Consider the following 26904-nt stretch of genomic DNA (forward strand, 5'->3'; position numbering starts at 1 on the left):
TATAAAAACAAAGACATAATTCAATTCTAGAAGGACATGAATTGGAAATAACAATACCTGTGGAACTACCATTGGATAAGACTGTTGAGGTGATTGTTCAGAAATCATACTGATGTTATACCCCACAACTTTTCCTCTTGTAACACTGTCCGGTGGCAGCTCCCAGGACACATTGAGCGAGTGAGGAGACAGTGGGGAGACTGAAGGGGGCATCACAAATATAGGCGCTATTAACGACAATAACAACAGCCGAAACAATGAATGTCACATGAACAGGTTTTCAAGCTGAAATCACAAGTTTATCCTATTAATAGTTTCAGAAACATCACATTCCTTATGTAATACTCTTATTTTAAAAATCAAAGAATATGCTGGCATGTATATAAAAAAATACTCACTTAAAAATATATCTTCAAGCATGTTCTCTACCTCACATTACTAACAAAGATGTTTTCCATTTACAAAATAAAAATAGGAATTGACCTGTGTTCATAAAGAAAACTGGTAGGTAATAGGGGAGGAAATCATAAGTTGTATGAAGTCTTTAGAAGGAAAAACCACAAAACAGAATACGTCTCAGTCCACAGCTTAGAACAATGCATAGGGACATATTGGATTTCTTATATATGTAAGTACTTCACTGAACTTCTTGGAGAGTATTACGCTTTAGAAAGAGGAACATTGAAAGTGTTCTAAATAACCCTGAAGACATGTGAAAAGTTTTCAGTAAATCCTGATAGAAATGTTCAGGGATGTACATACATACATTCTCTACCTACCATCCTTGAGATCTTAATACGGATTTTAAATGTGCTGACCAAAGGTGTATTATCAAAGGACCTCACTGCACTCTCATTAGCCAGTGACCCATACGATTAGGAGGGCCCAGTATTGCTATTTCATCCATTACTTTTCATTTCTGACCTTGATTTTCCCCTTCCAGAATGCCATGGCTCATCACTTGTGCTATCATGGCACTATTATTTGGCCAAGATGGCTGGAAGTCACTTAAGAGATGCTCAAGCACAACGCACATTTTATTTATGAAATGATTCCCTTGGACATCAAACCTGAAATTCCCCTTACCCTTCACAATCCTAACATATCCCACTTAAATCAGCACTTGGATCTCTTTGGATATCTATAGCTTCAAAGCATAGCAAAAGTGTATTTTTATTTTTTTTTGTTAAGGGCTCATGAAATTTGAAGTGTTTATAATATAAAGAATGAGGTGGAGGCTTAAAAATATCTCACTTGCTTTAGTAATGATAGCTTAGAAAAATTAAAACTTTTAACCATCCTTCCTTATCATACTGCTTATAAACACACTTGTGAATTACAAACTTTGATGTCTGGGATTATATTTTCAGGTCCAATCTAGTACTTAAACTATTTCTTTAAGAAAAAGAAAGAAAAACAAAAACAGATTTATGAAACTGGCAACAGTTATCTTTTTCATTGAACATAAATTGTACTGAATTTGGAGCAGGATGGGACATATGGCCAACCCACTTCAGGACTGGAAACCAATTGCTATTTCTGATGAATGTTCCCAAAAGACTATGACTATAGTTTGGTCAGTTTTCTCCCTTGAGGTAATAGCTAAAACATTAAATTTTCCCTAAAACCTACTGCAAGAACTTTATGACTTTGAATTATATATGCAACCAATCCATGTATTCAATAATTCCTTGGCTTATGCAAGTTTATTAACTCTTGCTTTTCCAATGTAGTTAGTACTGATGACTTTAATTTGAGGAAATATTTTCATTCAGGTGTTTTCAAAGTAGAGTTCAAAGCCCTGATCTTCACCTGATTCTCCCGTTCTTCCTGTGGTCCAGGCAGAAGACACACTCCCAGCCATGTTCACAGCTAAGACTCTAAACTTGTACTTGGTGTATGGCTCCAAGCCAGTGATGACTGTGGTTGTTTCTGGAGGTTCTAGAGCATTTTCATTGGCTGATTCTGCAAGAGGGTGAGGACCGAGCCAGCCACTGCTCTGAAAAACTTGACTTTCTGCTGACCTTGTTTCTCCACTAGACTTCAGTCTTTTCATATACAGTTCATATCTTATAATTATGCCTGGAAAAGTGAAACCGTGAAAAAGATGACGTATTAGACAAATGGCCTATTTTATTGATCATGTGAGGTTAGATTATTTGAAGAGTCTTTGCTTTCATTGTTCTGACTCAATTACCTGTCCATTTCCTTGGTAATATAGATGATAGGCACTTCTAAAGAAACAAAAACTCATAGCTACATGAAAGTATGAAATATTACTAAAAAGCATATTCATGGAAAATGAAAAAGAAATGGAAAATGCACAAACACAAAATAATTATAACTTATGATAGGTAAATTCAGTATTTTTCAGGATGATTATAATTTCCACTAAGAATGGCTATTTGTTTTTGGAAATTTGATCAAAGTGTATATTTTCAAATTTAGGGATTTAAATTTTATTATCTGTTTAATATAAGCCTTATTTACATAAATGTTAGAATATTACAGTTTATTTATATCTAATCAAGTATGTTAAAAATTCCAAGAAAAAAGCTTTTGCCATAATATGTACATGATATTAAATTATTAAAAATCTATGAATGTATGCTGGCCTATATAACCAAAGGTTCAATTATATGAGCACAAAAATTAACTTAATGGAGTTGGTTAGCCTATATACATATTTTTTGTATTATTTCATATCTTTTTCTCACTTAAAAGAAAATTTACTACTTATGGGTGCCCTAACTTGTGACACAGTCAAATATAATGCATTTCCTAAGTGAGTTTCAAATTAGAAACATCATTTGTGTTATGGCAGATGTCATTAAGAGCAAAGATAATATTAGCCTTTTAGGGGGCAATTTAAATGAGTGGAGTTTGTTATTAGATTAAAGAAATACACTTATTTTACTAACCAGGACAAACAGTATCTTATATCTTCAGAAACTGTTTCCCAATTACAACATCCTGCAATTATAAAAACAAAACAGTTGCCAGAATCTTACTGAAAATTTCAAATACCCAGATTCACCTCCTTCTACCCAAAAATGGGAAATGTAGGCCTTGAACTCCTACCATTTGGTTCCATCGGTGGAGCCCATTCTACGTGAAGCTCTGTGGAACTGATCTTCCGCACCTTGGGTGGACCCAGCCTTCTGGGAGCTGCCTGGGCGGTGGTCACTGTCAAAGGGGTGCTGTGCAAACAGCCCCCACTAGTACACGCCTGCACAGCAAAACGGTACTTGGTGAATGGAAGCAGATTCCAGATGGTAGTGGTGGTCTCTGGGCCTTCATAGGGAGAACAGGGCTGGACATCATGAAGAGGAGCACAGGACAAAATATACTTCTCAATAGGACCAGAACGATTTGAAGGTGAAGCCCAGGTAAGTGTCACAGAGTCTGAGCTAACAGGGCTGATATAACTTAAATTCAAACTTCCCACTGGGGTCCCTGGTTTTGTCCTGTAGGTGACAGCTGTGCTTCGTGTTGAACCATGCACGCTGCTGGTCAAGATATAATAGGAATACGAGGTATATGGCACCAGGGCAGTGTCTAAGAAGTACTGAATACCTGAAATTAAAAGAAGAAAAGGAGAAAAAGAATATTTATATTCCACAAACAGGTAGGGAATCATTTCTAATTGTTTTTCTATTATGTAACATAATATCAATACATAACCACAACAATCTACTCTTTTGAATAAGAATATGGTTCATATTTTTTTAAATTGAGATAAAGCAAACACTGGTTATTTTTATTGTGTAGTATAATGTAAGAAAAGTGCCATTTGTAATGATGCATTCTTAGAAGCTTAAACTCTTGTTTTGTTCTTTACATGACACAGTATCCTTTTTATAGCATCCTTGCAGTTCTCTGAAACAGAAATAACTATAGTTCTTATTGGAGTAGGAAATGGCAACCCACTCTGGTATTCTTGCCTGGGAAATCCCATGAAGAGAGGAGCCAGTGGGCTATAGTCTATGGGGTCACAAAAAGCTGGACACGACTCAGCACGCATGCATGCACGTTTCTTAATCAGACTGTTCATTAGACACTGATACACTAGATCGACAGCTTGCAAACTACTGCACAAGCCATGTCTGTCACCACCCAACATCCTGACTAGGATGTTTCCTGAATTTATAACCCATGGAAACTGAAATTGTAGATGGCTATTGTTGCTTTAATCTGCTATTTTGTAGAGACATTTTTTATTTTATCAGCAATGGAGAATTCACACATGAAAGATCTGAAGAGAGAAGGAGGTAGAAAAAGGAGGTACTAATAAAAGGAAAAAAAATTATGGGGAGGGGACATGATCAGGCACTGGAACTTTCCATTCTCTAAGGGACAGACAGTGTACAGCAGGATTCTGAGGCATACAAATGTCTAATCCCTCCTGCTCATGTGTGGGGGAAGGGGAGGAAAGGTTCATCATGCAGAGGTCGCCTATATTAGAGGGAGGATGTGGCACTATTTAAGTGCTAAAAGAAAAATAATTCACTGTGTAAAGTGTCATTTTGCTTTGTTTCCTGAGTGATGAGGATGTTGGGTTGAGATCCAGCGAGTGTGTAACTTGACCTTCTATGACTGGGACAAGATGACCCTCCAGACTTGGGTGGATCAAAGGTTGGATGGAGAATGTGGGAAACCAATCCCCGGGAGCTCTCAGCAATAGCTGGAGACCATAGGATGAGATAGCAAGGTACTTACCAGGACCCAAGCAAAATAAGGATGAAGGCGTGCTCCCTAGCTCCATGCATCGGATGTCACAAGAGTTACATGAGCATCACCACTATATAAGCCAGCATCTTCTGATGTCTCGCAAATGCAAAGGACCAGAGGGAAGCTGTCCTTCCCCCCAGCACCGTCATGATGGTTGGGGAAAGGGAATAATTGAAGACTGAATAAGAATGACTTCTACAGACTGAATACTGTATATTCCCCAAGTTCAGATAGCAGGAACAGAATACCCAAGGTGATGATTTAAGAAGGGGGGCCTTTGAAAAATGATGAGGTCATAAGGGTAGAGTCCACAAATGGAATTAGTTGTGAAAGAAAACTCTGGAAAAACTCCTTGTTCCTTTCACCACATCAGAACACAGGGAAGAGCTGGCAGACTGCAAACCCAAAGAGAGCCCTCATTAGAATCCAACCATGCTGACACCCTGACCTTGGACTTCCAGCCTCCATAACACTGGGAAATACATTTCTGTGGTTTAGAAGCCACTCTGCCTGTGGTGGAAAATTGGATTAAAGATTTACTGAGCATGGGCCCACCCATCAGAATAAGACCAGTTTCCCCCTCAGTCAGTCTCTGCCATCAGGAAGCTTCCATAAGCCTCTTATTGTTCTCCATCAGAAGGCAGACAGACTGAAAACCACAATCACAGAAACTAACCAATCTGGTCACATGGACCACAGCCTTATCTAACTCAATGAAATGATGAGCTACGCTGTGTAGGGCCACCTAAGACAGACGGGCCATGGTGGAGAGGTCTGACAAACCATGGACCACTGGAGAAGGGAATGGCAAACCACATCAGTATTCTTGCCTTGAAACCCCATGAACAGTATGAAAAGGGGAAAATATAGGACACTGAAAAATGAACTCCTCAGGTCAGTAGGTGCCCAGTATGCTATTAGAGATCAGTGGAGAAATAACTCCAGAAAGAATGAAGAGACGGAGCCAAAGCAAAAACAATACCCAGTTGTGGATGTGACTGGTGATGGAAGCAAGGTCTGATGCTGTAAAGAGCAATATTGCATAGGAACCTGGAATGTCAGGTCCATGAATTAAAGCAAATTGGAAGTGGTCAAACCGGAGATGGCAAGAATGAACGTCGACATTCTAGGAATCAGAGAACTAAAATGTACTGGAATGGGTGAATTTAACTCAGATGACCATTATATCTACTACTGCAGGCAGGAATCCCTCAGAAGAAATGGAGTAGCCATCATGGTCAACAAAAGAGCCTGAAATGCAGTACTTGGATGCAATATCAAAAATGACAGAATGATCTCTGTTCGTTTCCAAGGCAAACCATTCAATATCACTGTAATCCAAGTCTATGCCCTGACTAGTAATGCTGAAGAAGCTGAAGTTGAATGATTCTATGAAGACCTACAAGACCTTCTAGAACTAACACCCAAAAAAGATGTCCTTTTCATTATAGGGGACTGGAATGCAAAAGTAGGAAGTCAAGAAATACCTGGAGAAACAGGCAAATTTGGCTTTGGAGTACAGAATGAAGCAGAGCAGAGGCTAACAAAGTTTTGCCAAGAGAATGCACTGGTCATAGCAAACACCCTCTTCCAACAACACAAGAAAAGACTCTACACATGGACATCACCAGATGGCCAACACCAAAATCAGATTGATCATTTTCTTTGCAGCCAAAGATGGAGAAGCTCTATACAGTCAGCAAAAACAAGACTGGGAGCTGACTGTGTCTCAGACCATGAACTTCTTCTTGCCAAATTCAGACTTAAGTTGAAGAAAGTAGGGAAAACCACTAGACCATTCAGGTATGACCTAAATCAAATCCCTTATGATTTTACAGTGGAAGTGACACATAGATTCAAGGGATTAGATCTGATAGAGTGCCTGAAGAACTATGGACAGAGATTCATGACATTGTACAGGAGGCAGTGATCCAGACCATCCCCAGAAAAAGAAATGCAAAAGGCAAAGTAGTTGTCTGAGGAGGCCTTACAAACAGTTATGAAATGAAGAGAAGTGAAAGTAAAGGAGAAAAGGAAAGATATACCCATTTGAATGCAGAAGTCCAAAGAATGGGAAGGAGAGATAAGAAAGCCTTCCTCAGTGATCAATGCAAAGAAATAGAGGAAAATAATAGAATGGGAAAGACTAGAGATCTCTTCAAGAAAATTAGAGATACCAATAGAACTTTTCATGCAAAGATGGGCACAATAAAGGACAGAAATGGTGTGGACCTAACAGAAGGAGAAGATATCAAGAAGAGGTGGTAAGAATACACAGAAGAACTGTACAAAGATCTTCATGACCCAGATAATCACCATGGCTTGATCATTCACCTAGAGCCAGACATCCTGGAATGTGAAGTCAAGTGGCCCTTAGGAAGCATCATTACAAACAAAGCTAGAGGAGGTGATGGAATTCCAGTTGAGCTATTTCAAATATAAAAGATGATGCTCTGAAAGTGCTTCACTCAATATGCAAGAACATTTGGAAAACTCAGCAGTGGCCACAGGACTGGAAAAGGTCAGTTTTCATTCCAATCCCAAAGAAAGGCAATGCCAAAGAATGCTCAAACAACCTCACAATTGTACTCATGGCACACACTAGTAAAGTAATGCTCAAAATTCTCCAAGTCAGGTTTCAACAGCATGTGAACCATGAACTTCCAGATGTTCAAGCTGGATTTAGAAAAGGCAGAGGAACCAGAGGTTAAATTGCCAACATCTGCTGGATCATCAAAGAAACAAGAGAGTTCCAGAAAAATGTCTACTTCTGCTTTATTGACTATGCCAAAGCCTTTGACTGTGTGGATCACAACAATTTGTGGAAAATTCTTCAAGACATGGGAATACCAGATCACCTGACCTGCCTCCTGAGAAATCTGGATGCAGGTCAAGCAACAACAGTTAGAACTGGCCATGGAACAACAGACTGGTTCTAAATAGGAAAAGGAGTACATCAAGGCTGTATATTGTCGCCCTGTTTATTTAACTTACATGCAGAGTATATCATGAGAAATGGTAGACTGGATGAAACACAAGCTGGAATCAAAATTGGCGAGAGAAATATCAATAACCCCAGATATGCAGATGACACCACACTTATGGCAGAAAGCGAAGCAGAACTACAGAGCCTCTTGATGAAAATGAAAGAGGAGAGTGGAAAAGTTGGCTTAAAGCTCAACATTCAGAAAACTTAAGATCATGGCATCTGGTCCCATCATTTCATGGCCAATAGATGGAGAAACAATGGAAGTAGTGACAGACTTTATTTTGGGGGGGCTCCAAAATCTCTGCAGATGGTGACTACAGTCATGAAATTAAAAGACCCTTACTCCTTGGAAGAAAATTTATGACCAACCTAGATAGCATGTTAAAAAGCAGAGACATTGCTTTGTCCTTAAAGGTCCATCTAGTCAAAACTATGTTTTTTCCAGTAGTCAAATATGGATGTGAGAGTTGGACTATAAAGAAAGTTGAGTGCCAAAGAATTGATGCTTTTTATTTTATTTATTTATTTATTTATTTTTGGATGCTTTTTAATTGTGGTGTTGGAGAAGACTCTTGAGAGTCCCTTGGACTGCAAGGAGATCCAACCAGTCCGTCCTGAAGGAAATCAGTCCTGGATATTCATTGGAAGGACGGATGCTGAAGCTGAAACTCCAATTCTTTGGTTACCTGATGTAAAAAACTGACTCATTGGAAAATACCCTAATGTTGGGAAAGATTGAAGGCATGAGAAGTGGACAATAAAGGATGAGTTGGTTGGATGGCATCACAGACTCAATGGACATGAGTTTGAGTAAACTCTGGGAATTGGTGATGGACAGGGAAGCCTCGCCTGCTGCAGTCCATGGGGTCATAAAGAGTTGGACACAACTTCGCAACTGAACTGAACTGAACTGCCTGTGGTATTTTGTTACAGCAGCCTGAATATACTAAGACATTGAACATCTGAGTGAAGGGTAATATTGATACTCTGTTCAATATGTCATCGCAAATTCTTCATGAAAACATATTATATATTAGACTAGAATTCAATCAGGTCACAGAACCCACAGAGTAACCTAAACAAGGAAAGTTGAATACAAAGAATGATTGATTACACAAGGGTGTTACCTATTGAGGAGACCAGAAATCTCTAATGAATGCAGAAGAGATGAGATGGAAAAGTCACTACTCCTAAGACTGAGGCAGAGCGCCCAGGGAAGGAACAGAACCCAGAGAGTTGAGACCTAGGATGAGACCAGACTTTGTTAAAGATAATGCAGCCATAGTCCACTTGATGGTGAAATTTGCTGAGGTTCCAGGAAGGCAGAAGTTCTTTGGTACTTGGTCTCTAGCAATTGAGTTGCTCCACCACAGAACTTATTGGAAAAAAAACTTACTGGCAGAGTCCCAAGGAAAGCTGCCCGTGATAAGGGCCTGTACTGGAGAATTCACTGGAAAGTCACCATCTACAGTGGTAGGCGAAGGTGCCACCTGAGCATCAGCAGAATTTACTGGGACTGCCATGTGCTATCTTCCTGAGTTTACCTTGTAGAACTCATTCTTCTGAGGCCAGCATGTAGGGAAGTTGCCCTTTGGGGTCCTCAGGGGAAGCTGCCCAGGGGTGCTGCTGTGTATGGCTGAGCATCACCTTCTGAGAGTAATGCACACCACAACCAGGAAAAGAAACCTCCAGCTTCCTCGGGGTGCCTTCCTACAGCCTCTCCTGAGAGAATTCAACATCATCCCAGCGAGTAAAGGAGAAATGTTTATAGGTTCCAGTTCCACTACCACAAAGCAGGCAGTAAAGAACAGCTTTGAAACCGAGAGGGAACAACTTAATAACTTGCTCAAGTATACAGTAAGAAACGTTTTATGAGACACGACTGTTAGCCAGATTCCTAGGAAATGTTTCCTTGAGAAGCCTATAAAATGATGCATTTGCTATTTATAATAGGAAATGTTTAAAGTAGAATTTTTTCATGAGTTATATTATTCTAATATTACATTAATAGGATGTTATATAGTTATTTTAAGCAAACGTGATGAAGACCAAACAGTAACATGAGAAAAAAAAATAGGACATATAATAGTGCATAGGCTTGTTATGAAAAATAAACTGGAGTACATATTTTCCCTCCCAGAAATTTTCCAAAATGAAATTAGTTTTTACATTGAAATGCTGGAATTGAGAGGCTTTAATTTTTGCTCTTTTAAATTTTCTTAATTGGATATACTACATTTATAATAAAAACTTACATACACTCAAGTCAAAATCAGGTATTTAGACAAACTACTGCACAAGATCATCAGCAATTTCTCTTTAGAGATGCACTGGGTCACAATCTTGACTGATCCCCGCCGTGAGTGGCACCACGCACTAGAGCTACACGGAACTCTGCACGTTTCCTGAATTAACCCTATTTTTTCACCCACCTTCATGCCTTGTCATATACAATTTCTTCCATGAGACTAATTCCTCCTCTACTGCAGTATCTGCATAATTCAGCTCATGTCACCTGCTTTTCAGAAATTTACAGTGGTTTTCAATCACTGTCTTTGCCCTTACAAGCATGGTTGCTTTTTACTCCTCCTCCACTTATAAGATACTTATATATTCTATAAGATACTTCAAGTATACTTATATATATACTTATATAAGATACTTATATATTCTCCACTTATAAGATACTTAGAAATATTCTAAAAAGATTGAATACTCTTTTGAGTCAATTCTAGTTCAATATTTAATACACTACATTGTAATTTTGGTGTATTTATCTATGTCTCTTTTCAATAATGTGAATTATTCTTTCCAGCCTTGTATTTTTAGTGGTTGATACTATTGCTGGTATGTAGTAAGCAAAGAACAAAGTATAATTGAATGAACAAGTCTTTTTATATATATATATATATATATATATATATATGAACTATTTTTTTCTAGGAAGTAGTATTAAAAGCCTTATAATAAAAACCCTTGATTTTCATTTTCTATTCTGTTCTCAACCTTATCCCCTGCTTATATTTTCTGGGTTTGTTTGGTTGGTTGGTTGGTTGGTTGATTTCTCTCATGGGTAACTGAACTCTCTTTCCACTTACTACACTGATCCCTTGATATAGTGTGGAATAATAGATGATAAAGACATTAAAGGTAGAAATCACTAAGATGCAGTGTTGTCTAAAGCTCTCCATCTAAACTACGTGAACGTCCCTAGTGATGTAAGCAATGGTCACATGCAGAAACAATCTTCCTCTAGTTTCCCTGTGGAAACATTTCCCTAGAGTAACAATTAAGGATTATTCGCCCCACTCATGGTATCCCGAAGGAAGAAAGATTTAATTGATTGTGAATTGGGGAGAGAAAAAAAGCAAAGCATACTCAGTCATCTCATTGATTTTTTTTTTTTCTTTTCTAATCTGTCTTCCTGTTGGTCAGAAGTTATACTCTCCAGTCTGGCTTCTCTTAGTAATGAAGAAGACTTTTATTTTTTATTTCCATCTTATAGATGGAATTCTTATGTCTAGTTCACCTTTAGTTTGAAACTCAAGTAGGAAAAAATGATTTAATAACTGCCACCTAAAATTTCAGTACAATCAAAAGCATGCTATGTCCTACGAGAGCTGTTCTCTTCATCCCTGCATGCTAAGTTGCTTCAATCATGTCTGACTCTTTGCAACCTTATGGACTGTAGCCCACCAGGCTCCTCTGTCCATGGGATTCTCCAGGCAAGAATACTGGAGTGGGTTGCCATGCCCTCCTCCAGGGGATCTTCCCAACCCAGGAAACGAACTCGTGTCTCTTTCGTGTCCTGCATTGGCAGGCAGGTTCTCTACCACTAGCACCACCTGGAAAGCCCTCCCTTCACCACTGTGGCACATAAAATACCAGTGGGCAACCCTGACTGATGCTGTAGGGGAGATGAATAATATTAAAAGTGCTGATTATGTGCAACACCCAATGTACTAACTTTACCCTTACATCTTTCTCTTCTACTCTTGAAAACTGAAGAGGATGCAAAAATCAGTGAAATGTTACTTAGGGAAATCACTGACTATACCTTAACTTCCTTTAAAAAATTTATTTATAAACTTTAAAATGATTCCATCTTTATTAGCGGGTATTATTAAGAACAAATAATTTCCAAGTTCTAAAGATGAAAATATCAGTGTGTTATGATCTTAGTGTGGCAACTACCACTCTGGAGAACCCCATAGTGCATCAGGCCAGCTAGGAGAAGTTTTATTCTAACAAGGAATTCTATAATAGTCTCAACCAAATGGTCAAACTTGCTTGGAAGACGACACTATTAATTTTCTTTGAAAAGTTCAGTGATTCTCCACCTATAATTCCAAATGCCTTTATTTAACCCAAAGATTTGTGTTCATCCGACTGAATATAAGTACTGTTTCCTCTTCATATTACACGTGCTATCCACACACTGGAAATGGAGTAATAAACATGAGGGTATTATTAGAATGATACAATGTTCTGACAACATTAACCAATTGTTCTTACTGTTCAAATGCCATCAGGCAGATAATTTTCACATCATTAATTATAGTCATTGTCAAGAAATGCCAGAAGCAGCATTTTTTAATGAAAGATAAGGATTTAAGAAATAATACTTTGTTTAATGGGATTATATAAATGTCTGATTAGTCAATAAGCACACATTATGTAAAAAAAAAACCTGTTATTTAGATTCTATATTAGTGCAATCATGTAAAAGGGCCAGAGTGTGGTGTTCACATGCAGTGTTCTATAAAATGTTGATATATGGAAAACAGAGTGACCCTAATTCACAACTGTAGAATTAATCCAACCAGTGGTACTGTCATCTTCTAAATCACTTTCAATATTAGTATAACCCTCTCTTCTCCTATCACAAAAGCTTAAGTTTCAGGACACCTGGATCATGCTGATATTTGGAAGAAAATAACATCCTAGTAGCAGGTTTTTAGGATGCTTTGCCAACATGGCAGATGTAGACAGATGTTCATTTCCGTTTGCAATCTGCATCATGGAGTTCAGAATTTCCATTAACTTCAAAGAAGACTTGAAGTACTGAAGCTACACTTAGAGATAACACAAAGTACTGGGTGTAGTAATGTAAGTCATACCGAACTGGGTGCAGAGTGTAACCTGCGGCAATATATATAAAATAAAAATGTATGCTATGCAAAAGCTGTAATGCCAATCCATATGTCAAAACAAGAAGATTATGGAACTTCAGTGTTTCTATACACTTTTCTAACTAATTATGCATGTTAAACAAGAATTTGGAAAGTTGGGTCTTATATAAAGAGAATGAAATAGAAACCTGAATTGGAATAAATGTTTCAGTATTACTTAAAACTAGTTTCCTAAAATAGCTTGTAGCTAAACATAATGGAAGCAAACATCAGAGAAGACAGATGAATGTAAAAATTTCTAAGTCTTCATTCTGCTTTTAGGGAAACAGTATCTAAAATATCTGAATATAATTTGTTAAAGATAATGGGTCTCTATAGCTTGATTTCCACAAGATCCTTTAAAATTCATACAAGTTACAGGTGCAAAGATAATCTTCATGGGTTTGTTCATATCCTTCCCCTCTCAATTTCATTTCAGAGTTGCTGGGTTCTACCTCTGTGAAAATGGCAATATATGCATAAATTTAAGCTATTTGTTTTCATGTTAACACTCTCCTTTCCCTTTTAGAGAAGTTCACTTTTCAATCTGAGAATTTAAAATTTGATATGCTTGTAACAGAAATATTTGATAAATTTTCTACAATCCTTATACACAGATAAAACTACACATCAGTTTGTTGTATTTTATGTTTTTAATTAAATGTATATAATTGATAGGTTATTTTTCATATCTTTTAGTTATCAATAGATCAAAATATGTTACTCTGGAAAACATGCCTCTGCCTCTAGATTGAAGGGTATAATTGATGTTTGATTTTACTACTGAATTAACCTATTGGGTTGGCTAAAAGGTTCATTTAGTTTTTTCTATAAGATCTTAACCCAATACCTTAAACAGTATGTCATGGACATTTTCTATTCACTGATAAGTAAATTAAGACAGCATTTTATGGGTAACCATATTCTACAATTCACTTAATAATGTACCAGATTCTATCATGCCGTGTACCATAATTTACTAAAAGTTTTCTGAGTGTCTGACTTTTTCCAATATTTTGCTACTACAAATAGTGGAGCTTTGGAAGTATTTTGTGATTTGCTGTCCACTTTTGATTTCATTTGAAATAAATTTTCTGAAGTATGTTTGCTGAGTCAAATGGTTTACAAAAGAGTAAGGATTCTTATATATTTTAACAAGTTGTCCCACATGAAAAGTCATACCAGCAAACTCACACAGATAGCCCAGCAATTTATGTAAGTCCTAGCTTCTCCATATCTTCATCAATGCTGTAAAGAGTATTTTTTTTTCATCTTTGAGGCTTTGATAAGCCTTCATGACTTATCAAATGATAAGCATCTCATTTTCACTAGCTTTCTTTGACTATTAGTGAGATCTGTGATTCTCTCTCTGCTTGAATCAACAGCTAAACAACTGGTAAACAACAGCATTTCTCCTCAATGTCAAGGAACTTAACTAATGTATCAATTCTCAGAATATTTTATCTTTCCAACACCAAACCTGGAAACTCACTGTATGGGTATTGATCTTCAACTGTGTAGATTTCGAAATCGTCCCTGAATAAACTGTAAGTAAGCCGGTGGGCATTTGGAGAATCAGGTGGACTCCAGGAAAGATTGATAGCAGAAGAACTTTGAACTTGTCCTCTGGGTGGAGGTTGCTGGGATGGAGCTAAATTACAATGAAGAGAGCATGTATTAGCAAAGGCAATCAATAATGACACAAGTAAACTGAAGTAAGATACCCAGCAAAGAGGTCTTTCTGATTCAAGATTACTTTATCAAGAAGACATGTGGTTTACCATGACATTAATAAACAAAGGGCATACATCATGTGTTCTCTAAAACAAAGCTTTTTATCTATAAATATAAAACACATTTGTAGGTCAACACAGCTGACATAAATACGGTTGGGGACAAACCACAAAAGTTTACATTAAGCACTTACTTTTATTGAAGTATCGTTGACGTATTCATTTCAGATGTATAACAGAGTGATTTGATGCTTATTTAGATTATGTACCACACAGTTATTCCAGTATTATTAACTATATTCCCTGTGTTGTACATTACATCCCCGTGACTTATTTTGTAATAAGAAGTTTGTACTTCTTAATCCCCTTCATCTACTTCACCCATTCCCTTACCCTTACCCCAACACTACTCCTTTGGCAACCACTAGTTTATTCTGTGTCTGTTAGTCTGTATCTGCTTTATTTGTTAATTTTTTAAGATTCCACATATAAATGGAAACATACAGTATTTATCTTACTCTTCTTTCTCTGAATTTTTTTGAGAAATCATCCAAAGATGTAATTTATTTTCTACTTAATTAATTTAAAAGTTGACATAAATTATGTTGAAACTTGACATTTAAGTCATATAATTTTTAGACTTTTAAGAGAAAGCTTTCCATTCCATTAAGCACAATGCCTCATCTAGCTCCACAGAGCACAGTGTGAAAGAATAAAAGTTAGTGATACAAATAGCTATGGATGCTAAGGATGTTAGTCTAAACATTAGCAAGAAACAATTTAAATGTACTACATGAACACACAAAGTACCTGTTAGAGGTGCCATGACTGCTTTTAACACCTGTTAAAAATGCTGGGATTGTAACATAGAAACTAGCTTATGGTTACCAAAGGGGAAAGCAGGGGGCAGTGGGATGTTAAGGGATAAATTATGAGTTTGGGATTAAAAGATACATAACTACTATATACAAAACAGATAACAAGGAACTATTGCTTAGCACAGGGAACTATATTCAGTATCTTGTAATAATCTATAATGGGAAAAATCTGAAAAATAATAAACACCTACACATATATATAACTGAATCATTTTGTTGTACACCTGAAACTAACACAACATTGTAACAACTATACTTCAATTTTAAAATGCTGTGATTGTTAGAGATTATATTATTGCTTCCATTAGGAATGTAACAGCACTCATCTCATGATTTTAGTGATATCTTTATAGTACATAAATATATTTTATGAACACTTTGTTTCTTATCACTGTGTATTTTTTCTTAGTCTCTCCATTTTGAAGAGTAAGTCTACATTTTTCTCCAGAATATATAAAGGTGAAGGAGAAAAACAATATCTAGTTATATTTCAAGGGCAATCAACCACCAGTTTATTTATCCCTTTCTGGTTTAAGATACATAACCCTTCATCCATTAGGGAAGCATAATCTAATCAGATTTTCTCATTAAAGAAGATGACAAAGGCACAGGTTACTGTTAACTTATTTTTAAAACCATTACTTTTTCTGTTGAGAAAAACAAAATCGTGAATCAAATAATTATCAATATTTTCATATGAAATATCTATAGTCACTAGGTGATCGTCAATGTTTCAGAAGACAAGAGTGCACTCACATGATTTAATAAAGATCTAAAGCTATTTTCCAAAGGGTGGGCAGAGGGTAAAGAAATTAAAAGGCATGGAGCAGTACTCTGGGAAGTAATATCAAAGCTCTTTTACTCTTTATGTCATGGGCCAAGACCAACCCCAGGATCAGTGATTCACTAGAAACTCATTGACTCATCATAAGTCTACCCTTGGGTAAGATTTACTACAGAGGAAGGATACAGAGTACAATCAACATAGGGTAAAGGCACACGGGGGGAGTCTGGGGGAAGCCAAGCACAAGCTTCCTTAAAAACAGGATGTGTTTAATTCCCCCAGCAAGACATGAACACAAACATGAAATGTTGCCAACCCGGGAAGTTGATTAGGAACTCAGAGCCCAGAGTTCATACTGGAAACCATTCATGATAGGCAGCCTCTATCTCCCACATACCATAATTTCAGACTCCCAGAAGGAAAGCAGGTGTTAAGCAAAAACCATGTCATTTATGCAAAATTTAAGGGACAGTGAGCCACTCGACAGTTCTGAGGATAGTGGGAAATGCTAAAAAAAATCCAAGTTCCCAGATGGCCACCAAATGCCAACTTTGTAAGCAAATCTTTCTGAAGATAAGCATTCAAGCCTGCTATGTCAGCTTTTCCTACACTTATACCTAGCTCAAAGGGGCACAGCTCTCAGGGACACAGAGGGATGTGAGAAGAGCATCATTTGACCACTCACTGAAGGACAGCGCTAGCTCAAGGCCACTCCTACACTGAGTCAGGGGGCTAGGGATTAAATATTCTGACTTCCCTTTCTCCCAGTCCTCTTCCAGATGACTGGAAGTTCCTACATGTAGCTGAAGCCAACTGAAAGTCATGGAGCAAGGGAACCTGCTGACACGGACCATACCAAATCTTGAGGGACCGAGTACTGTTAGAAGTATAGAGTAGCAATGTTAAGTCATCCTACACACCAGGCAAAGACTCTCAAAGAGCTATTACTAATTCATTGGTACTCATACACTCCACTTTAAAGCCATGCTATAGATGAATAATAACATTTTAAGACAGTATATCAAGACCACCGAATTTGAAATGTGTAAAATTCCATATCTTATACATAGGTTCCCTAAAGGCAATGTCTCCAGACCTACAGTAGATAATACTGATGTCATATTTTTTAGGAAAAATATTCAACCTAGATACATTCTTATTCTTCCTCTTTTATCTTATTTGGGGGGGGGGGGAGTTCATTGTTATGTTGGGCTTCCCTGGTAGCTCAGCTGATAAAGAATCTGCCTACAGTGCAGGAGACCCCTGTTTGATTCCTGGGTTGGGAAGATCCCCTGGAGAAGGGAACATCTACTCACTCCAGCATTCTGGCCTGGAGAATTCCATGGACTGTAAAGAGTTGGACACAACTGAGCAACTTTCACTATCACCTTTCACATTGTTATGTTAAAATTCCAACTGTCTGTATGCCGATATAGATATAAGACAACTGTATTAACAATCTCACAATGACACACAAAAAGAGAATTATTTCCAAATAGCGCCTTATATTTTTTAATTCAAAGACCTGCCATATTTTAATACAGTCACTTTGGTTGGTTTAATACTGACAGCACATCTGAACTTTCAGTGAATTTAATTTAGGGCTCTAAATCCAATTTTTCTTGGTGGAACTTCAAAAACTCATGAACTGTCTCATCTACAGTACTCTCAGAGAGACTGGTAATCCATGGCAACATAATATTTTTTAGAGAATATTAGTGATTACATCTAAAACTCTGCATGCTCTCAGGAACACAAAAGATTGCAGAGTTTAGAGCAATAAAAACTGACCTTCAGACTACTTTATAAGATAGCAAAACACTGTCTTAGTGTTTTGTGGGATGACTGAAACAGAGATATTTCAGTCCCATGTAAAGGATGTAGAAAATGATTTGCATTGCATGAAAATCTCCTTGGCAATATACACAATCACACACATACACACACACCTAGGCTCTTTCAAATGTTTAAATTTGATTACTTTCTATGACAATCTCTAACAGCAATCTTGTCTGACTTCACAGTATAAATGAATAGTGCTTGTTTGACATTTATATGAGAATTTTCAAAGACCTGAGGTTTAGATAGTTCGATACCACTCTAAGAATAATTTTTTGGAAATCCTGAGCGTAAGATGACTTAAACCCACTTTTATGTGCTGAGAGTAGGATTCTAAGAAAATGGTCATACACTCATTAATCAAAATAGCAAAGAATGTTATTTGCATGTAGACTCTCTTTTAAGGAAGGAAAGTATATTGTGACTACATCTATCAGTTGGGGACTATATCCCAGCTTTGGGACTTTGGTAACTGTATGATTATAGCCAAATTTCAGTCGGATGCTCTGCACCTTTCCTCATTTATAATAAGAACATAATAATGTCTACCTGTGAGGGCCAAAGCAACTATTATAAATATGTTCTAAAAATTAAAGAAAAATATGATAATTATGTTTCAATAAAAAGGGAATTTCAATAGAGAAACAGAATGCATAAAAACACCAAAACCCAGATGAACAACTGAACTATAATTGAAATGGAAAGTTCGCTAAAGCAGGCTCAATGGCAGATTTGAAATAAAAGAAGAAAAAAAATCAGAAGAAAAAGAAGAAAAAAAAACTTCCATGGTCCTCCAGTGGGTAAGACTCCATGCTTCCAATGCAGGGGGCCTAGGTTTGATTCTTGGTCGGGGAACTAAATCCCACATGCCATAACTGAGAGCTTGCATGTCAGAACCAATGATCCCATGTGCTGCAAAAGAGACTGAGGATCCTACATGCTGCAACTAATACCCAGCATGACAAATAAATATTAACACAAGAATCAGTAAACTTGATATAAAGCAACAAACAGAACTTAAAGATATACCAGTATGACTTATCCAATCCAAATAACAAAGAAAAAATGAACAAAAGTGAAAAGAGCCTCAGAGACCTGAGAGAAAATGTCAGATAAACCATGGGCCAACATATGTGCAATAGGAATGAACAACAAAAGAGAAAAGACACAGAAAGGAGAAAAAAGATTTGAAGAAATATGGACTCAAACTTTTCAAATTCCATGTAAAACACTTATCTCCAGTTCCAAAAAGCATAATGAATCCAAGCAGGACACACACAAGGTGATTCAGACCTCAACACAGTGCAATCAAACCTGAGAAAGACAAAGACGAAATCTTGAAAGCAGCAAGAGAAAAATGATTCATACACAACCAAAGGAAAACACAACTACAGGCTTACAGAAACAATGGATGCCAGAATGTAGTAAAATGACATATTTAAAGTCCTAAAAAAAAAAAAGTTGGTACCAAGAATTCTCTATCTAGAAAAAACTACTCATCAAAAATAAGATAAAGATATTTTCCAGTATTTAAAAAAAAAAAACTAAGAAAATTCATTGTTAGCAATTTAGCCCTACAAAACCTAGAAATACTGGATACAGATTGAAAATAATAAAGTAATCCATCAAACTAAAAGGAAATGATAAAGAGAGTATATTGAATCATGTGAAGGTAGAAAAAACACAAGAGGCAAATATGTGGGTAAATTATGTGGATAAATATTGAAGTTGGTCCTGATATCAAGACTAAAGCTACAGTGATCAGAACAACATGGCATAAGAAGAGACAAAAGGATAAATGGACTAGGAGAGAGACTTAGTATGATCAATTGACTTTCTTATGTGGTAATACATAACTAACAAAATTTACCATTTTAGCCATTTCTAGAGTATGTTTTAGAGGCATTAAGTACATTTAGAATGTTGTGTAACCATTCTGCTATTCATTTATAAAACTTTTTAATTATCCTAAACAGAAACTCTGTACCCATTAAACAACTTTTCATTCCCCTCCCACAGCGTCTGTTAATGACTGCTTTGCTTTCGATGTGTATATCATGTGTGTGCTCAGTCATGTCCAACTCTTTGTAGCCTCCTGGACGGCAGCCCACCAGGCTCCTCCATTCATAGGATTTTCCAGGCAAGAATACTGGAGTGGGCTGCCATGTCCTCCTCCAGGGGATCTTCCCAACTCAGGGACTGAACCCACATCTCTGGTGTCTCCTGCATTGGCAGAAGGGTTTTTTTAACCAGTAGCGCCACCTGGGAAGCCCTGTGTATGTGTATGAATTTGCCTATTCTAGGTAACTCATATAAATGCAATTATGTAATACATTTTTTTCATGTCTGACTTATTCTGCTTGGTATAATGTTTTCAAAGTTTAACCATATTGTGCATGCTCAGTTACTAAGTTGTGATTGACTCTTTGTGACCCCATGGACTGTAGAGCCTACCAGGATCCTCTGTCCCTGGGAACCATATTATAATGTATATTAGCATTTCATTCACTTTTATGGATGAATAATATTCAGCTGTGTGTATATATCACATTCTTCTTATATACTTATCTTTTGATGGACACTTAGGTTTTTATGCCTTTTGAGTATTGTGACTATTGTTACATGAACACTGGTATACATATATCTGCTTAAGTTACTGCTTTTAATTCTTAGGAGTATTTACCTAAGGGGAGAAATTGCTAGACTATATAGTAATCCTGTGTTTAAAAGCATCAAAATATTTTCCACAATGACTGTACCATTTTACAGACACATCAGCAATGCATAACTGTACCAATTTCTCTGTAACCTTGCCAAACTTGTTATTTTACATATTTTGAGATGGGGCATCTAAATGAGTATAAAATGGTATCTCATTGTGGCTTTGGTTTGCTTTCCCTAATAAGCAATGATACTGAGTATCTTTTCAAGTATTTATTGGGTATATGCATATTTTCTTTCAAAAATGCCTATTCAAATCCTTTGTCCTTTTTTAAATTAAATTCTTTGTTTTTTGTTGTTGAGCTGTAGTTCTTTATAATATTCTAGATACTAATCCCCTATCAGATATTGATTTGTATTATTTTCTCACATTTTGTGAGTTGTCTTTTCTCTTAATAGTGTATTTCAATGCCAAAATTTTGAATTTTGAAGAACTCAGATTTACCTTTTTCCTTTTTTTTTTTTTCCTATGACTTTTGTGTCATATCAAGGAAAACTGATGCTTTTGAACTATGGTGTTGGAGAAGACTGTTGAGAGTCCCTTGGACTGCAAGGAGATCCAACCAGTCTATCTTAAAGGAGATCAGTCCTGGGTGTTCATTGGAAGGACTGATGTTGAAGCTGAAACTCCAATAATTTGGCCACCTGATGTGAAGAGCTGACTCATTTGAAAAGACCCTGATGCTGGGAAAGATTGAGGGCAGGAGGAAAGGGGAAAGACAGAGGATGAGATGTTTGGATGGCATCACCGACTCAATGGACATGACTTTGGGTAGGCTCCAGGAGTTGGTGGTGGACAGGGAGGCCTGGCATTCTGCAGTTCATGGGTCACAAAGAGTCGAACGCAACTGAGTAACTGAACTGAACTGTATGAATATGAGTATAATGTTAGCCATTGGGTCAGTTGATTTTTTGCCTATATACCTGGATAGTTTAATAAGGAAAGGTAATAATCATTTTTAAAGTACGTTAAAGGAACATTTGAATATCCATGTTTCAAAAAATAAAAATGAAATGAAGAAAGAAGCTAATCATGCACCTAATGTGAAAGCTAATAATATAAAATTTTGTATGATAATACAGGATAAAATCTTTGTTGCACTGGGTCAAGAATAATTTCTTAGATAAAATGCAAAAAGTTATGATCCAACAAAAAAAATTAACTTTGGTAAATTACACTTCATCACAATTAAAAGCTCTTGGTTTTAAAAACATACCATTAAGAAAATTTTAAATATAATTCACAAAATGGGAGGAAATAGTTACAATTTGTATCTCAAGTATATAAAGAAATTCTTTAACTCAGTAAGATAAGCAACTCAAAACATGGGCAAAAGACATAAAAAACACTTTACCAAAGAAAACACAGGAATAGTAAATAAAAACATGAAAAGGTACTCAAAAGCGTTCGTCAGTAAAAAAAAAAAATGAAAATGAAAAACTACAATGAGATACTACTATTTCACACACATAAAGTGGCTATGATATACTGAAAGTCATTCAGTCATACCTGACTCTTTGTAACCCCATATACTGTAGCCTGCCAGGTTCCTCTGTCCATGGGGATTCTCCAGGCAAGAATACTGGAGTGGGTAGCCATTCCCTTCTCTAGGAAATCTTCCCAACGCAGGGATGGAACCCAGGTCTATCTGCATTGCAGGCAGATTCTTTACTGTCTGAGCCACCAGGGAAGTCCATAATGATACATGGTCAATGCCAAATGCTGCTGAGGTCATAGAGAAACTGGATCTCCCAAAAATTGCAGGTAGAAATGCAAAATAGTATAGCCATGATGGTAAATAACTTGAAAGTTTCTGAAAAAGTTCCAAACACACTCAGCATATACTCACTATATTCTAAGACAAACCTAAGAGACATAAAAACATGTCCATATGAAGACTTGCACCCATATGTTCATGATAGTGTTATTCATAATGGATAAACACCAGAAGCAATTTGTATGCACAACTCAATGGATTAAAAAATATATAGTAAATGGTATCTTACTCAACAATTAAAAGGAATTAACTACTGAGATAAATAAAAACATGGATGAATCTCAAAAATACAGTGCTGAGAGAAAGGAGCCAGATACAAAAGCCTAAATATTGTATGATTTCATTTCTATAAAATATTTTAGATAGGCAAAATTGTGTCAGGAACTAGATAATGAGTTACTTGAGGCTATAAGCTGAAGTGGGAATTGACTGAAAATGGGTCCATGGGAACTTTTCCGAAGTGATAGAAATATTTTATGACTGGATTATAGTTATGCTTGCACAACAATAAATTTACTGATATTCAACAAACCGTACACTTAAAATGGTTAAATTTATGATATATAAATCATAATTCAATAAAGCTGTTAATAGATGGACAGGTTTCTGAGAAGATGGCAGTGTAAGAAGAACCAGGAATCTGTTTTCCCACCAAGACAACAGTTTGCACTGGCAGAATCTAATGTAACTACCTTGGAACTCGAGTCTATTGAAGGCTTGCAACTTCCAGGAGAAGGGTTGAATGGTAAATTGCAGGTAATTTTGATCAATTTCAGCTCTTTGTACAGTAGAAGTACCCATCTCCCACCCCTGCTCCATGAAAGGAAGCTGTGCACGTGCTTCTGGAACAGAGTGCACACAGCCTGCAGGAACCAGAGTGGGCAAAAAGACCCTTTTGTCCAAATACTGGGAATCTGTGCTCTGATTGCTGATTGTTGCTTCTTATCACAGAGTTGCAGACAAAAAGGACAGTGGCCATTGTTCAACCACCTGCACCACTGCAAGTACTCCCCTCAGAGATCAAAAGGACTTTAAGAAGAATTTAAAAGCCAGTACTCTATCCTTTTATTTTTCTCTCCTTACCCTTTTTGTAACCAGTCAGATATTTATATATGCATAGGTTATATATGTACTTAAATCTTCTTTATATTCAACTCACATTTATATTTATCCTTTTTTATCATTCACATTTTTAAATCTCTATTTACAGAGGATCCTATAGCTTTCCTTAAAGCAATTTTACTGTGATAAAATATATATAGCATAAAATTTAGCAAATTAACCATTTTTAAATGTACAGTTAAGTGATATTAAACATCTTCATAATGTTGTACACCAACAAACTGGATAATCTCAATGAAAAGGACAAAATCCTAGAAAGACAAAACTTACCAAGACTAAATCACAAAGAAATAAAGCATCTGAATAGACCTGTATTAGTAATGAAATTGAATCAGTAATCAAAATCTTGCAACAAAGAAAAGTCCTGGACTTGATGAATTATTTGGTAAAGTATATCAAACTAAATAAAAACCAATACCAATTCTTCTCAAACTTATCCAAATATTTGAAGAGGAGGGAACCCATCCTAACTCAGTCTCTGAGGCCAATATTTCCCTGATGCCAAAGCCAGAAAAAGGCAAAAGAAAAGACAACTACAGAACAATATATCTCATGAATTGATGAAAATATCCTCAACAAAGTACTAGCAGATGAAATTCAGCAATATATTAGGATGATGGCCACAGGACTGGAAAAGGTCAGTTTTCATTCCAATCCCAAAGAAAGGCAATGCCAAAGAATGCTCAAACTACCTCACAATTGCACTCATCTCACATGCTAGTAAAGTAATACTCAAAATTCTCCAAGCCAGGCTTCAGCAATACGTGAACCGTGAACTTTCTGATGTTCAAGCTGGTTTTAGAAAAGGCAGAGGAACCAGAGATCAGATTGCCAACATCCACTGGATCATGGAAAAAGGGAAAGAGTTCCAGAGAAACATCTATTTCTGCTTTATTGACTATGCCAAAGCCTTTGACTGTGTAGATCACAATAAACTGTGGAAAATTCTGAAAGAGATGGGAATACTAGACCACCTGATCTGCCTTTTGAGAAATATATATGCAGGTCAGGAAGCAACAGTTAGAACTGGACATGAAACAACAGACTGGTTCCAAACAGGAAAAGGAGTACGTCAAGGCTGTATATTGTCACCCTGCTTATTTAACTTATATGCAGAGTACATCATGAGAAACGCTGGGCTGGAAGAAGCACAAGCTGGAATCAAGATTGCCGGGAGAAATATCAATAACCTCAGATATGCAGATGACACCACCCTGATGGCAGAAAGTGAAGAGGCACTAAAAAGCCTCTTGATGAAAGTGAAAGTGGAGAGTGAAAAAGTTGGCTTAAAGCTCAACATTCAGAAAACGAAGATCATGGCTTCTGGTCCCATCACTTCATGGGAAATAGATGGGAAAACAGTGTCAGACTTTATTTTTTGGGGCTCCAAAATCACTGCAGATGGTGACTGCACCCATGAAATTAAAAGACACTTACTCCTTGGAAGGAAAGTTATGACCAACCTAGATAGCATATTCAAAAGCAGAGACATTACTTTGCTAACAAAGGTTCGTCTAGTCAGATCAGATCAAATCAGTTGCTCAGTCGTGTCCGACTCTTTGCAACCCCATGAATCACAGCACGCCAGGCCTCCCTGTCCAACACCAACTCCCGGAGTTCACTGAGACTCACGTCCATGGAGTCAGTGATGCCATCCAGCCATCTCACCCTCTGTCGTCCCCTTCTCCTCCTGCCCCCAATCCCTCCCAGCATCAGAGTCTTGTCCAATGAGTCAACTCTTCACATGAGGTGGCCAAAGTACTGGAGTTTCAGCTTTAGCATCATTCCTTCCAAAGAAATCCCAGGGCTGATCTCCTTCAGAATGGACTGGTTGGATCTCCTTGCAGTCCAAGGGACTCTCAAGAGTCTTCTCCAACACCACAGTTCAAAAGCATCAATTCTTCAGTGCTCAGCCTTCTTCACAGTCCAACTCTCACATCCATACATGACCACAGAAAAAACCACAGCCTTGACTAGACGAACCTTTGTTGGCAAAGTAATGTCATGACTTAGACATGAAAGAAAAATAAAAGACTCCCAAATCAAAAAGGAAAATTATCTTTGTTTATAGATGATCTTTTATATAGAAAACCCTAAAGATTCCACACACAAAAAAAACATTTAGAACTAATAAATTAATTAAGGAATGCTGCAAAATACAATACAAAGTCAATAAACAAAAATCAGTGGGCTTTCCAGGTGGCTCAGTGGTAAAGAATCTGTTGCCAGTGCAGGAGATGCATGAGACATGGGTTCAATCTCTGGTTCAGGAAGATCCTCTGGAGGAGGAAATGGCAACCCACTCTAGAATTCTTGCCTGGAAAATTCCATGGACAGAGAAGCCTGGTGGGCTACAGTACATGGGGTTGCAAAAGAGTCAGATACAACTGAACAGCAGGCATGGCAAACAAAAGTCCATAGTATCTCTATACACTAACAATGAAAAATCTGGAAAGAAATTATGAAAACAATTATTTACGATAGCATCAAAAAGAATCTTTAGGAATTAATCAAGGAGATAAAAGACACACCAAAAATTATAAAACTTTGTTGAAAGAAATTAAAGATGACATAAAGGAATGGAAACACACCCAATCATGGATTAGAAGATTTAAATTGTTGAATGCCAATACTATCCAAAGAAATCTACAAATTTAATAGAATCTTTGTCAAAATCTCAGTGACATTTTTTGCAAAAGTAGGAAATACTCTAAGTCCATACGCAATCTTAAGAGACTGGAAAATAATCAAAACAATCTGGAAAAAGAACAAAACTGGAAGTAGTATACTTTTTGATATCAAACATACAACAAAGCTACAGTAATCAAATAATGTGGCCCTGGAATAAAGACAGATGTATAAACCAAGGGAATAGAGTCCAGAAATAAAAACCCACCTACATTGTCAAATGACTTCTGACAAGGAAGCCAAGACCACACAATAGGGGTAATAAAGTCTATTCATGAAACTCAGAAAACTGGACATCCACATGCAAACACCATGCATGTGTGTTTACCTGACTTACCTAACACCATCTATAAAAATTAACTGAACTAGATCAAAGATTTAAATGCAAGACCTAAAACTATAAGATTCTAATAAGAAAACTCAGGGAAAAGGCTTTGCAACGTTGAGTTTGGCAATGACTTCTCACATGT

General features: G+C 36.9%; 1 protein-coding gene across 1 annotated transcript in view; it reads right to left on the reverse strand.

Annotated features, from left to right (window-relative positions):
- The window catches only part of USH2A (usherin), a 923574-nt gene that overhangs the window by 676267 nt on the left and 220403 nt on the right, over positions 1–26904 (reverse strand). Inside the window, exons 15-18 of the mRNA NM_001191425.2 lie at positions 14384–14542; positions 3082–3576; positions 1813–2082; positions 58–227 (exon numbers count right to left, since the gene is read on the reverse strand). Of these exons, the coding sequence (NP_001178354.2) occupies positions 58–227; positions 1813–2082; positions 3082–3576; positions 14384–14542 (1094 nt within the window). The remainder of the gene's footprint in view (positions 1–57; positions 228–1812; positions 2083–3081; positions 3577–14383; positions 14543–26904) is intronic.

Source organism: Bos taurus, chromosome 16, assembly GCF_002263795.3.
Source record: "Bos taurus isolate L1 Dominette 01449 registration number 42190680 breed Hereford chromosome 16, ARS-UCD2.0, whole genome shotgun sequence".
NCBI lineage: Eukaryota > Metazoa > Chordata > Mammalia > Artiodactyla > Bovidae > Bos > Bos taurus.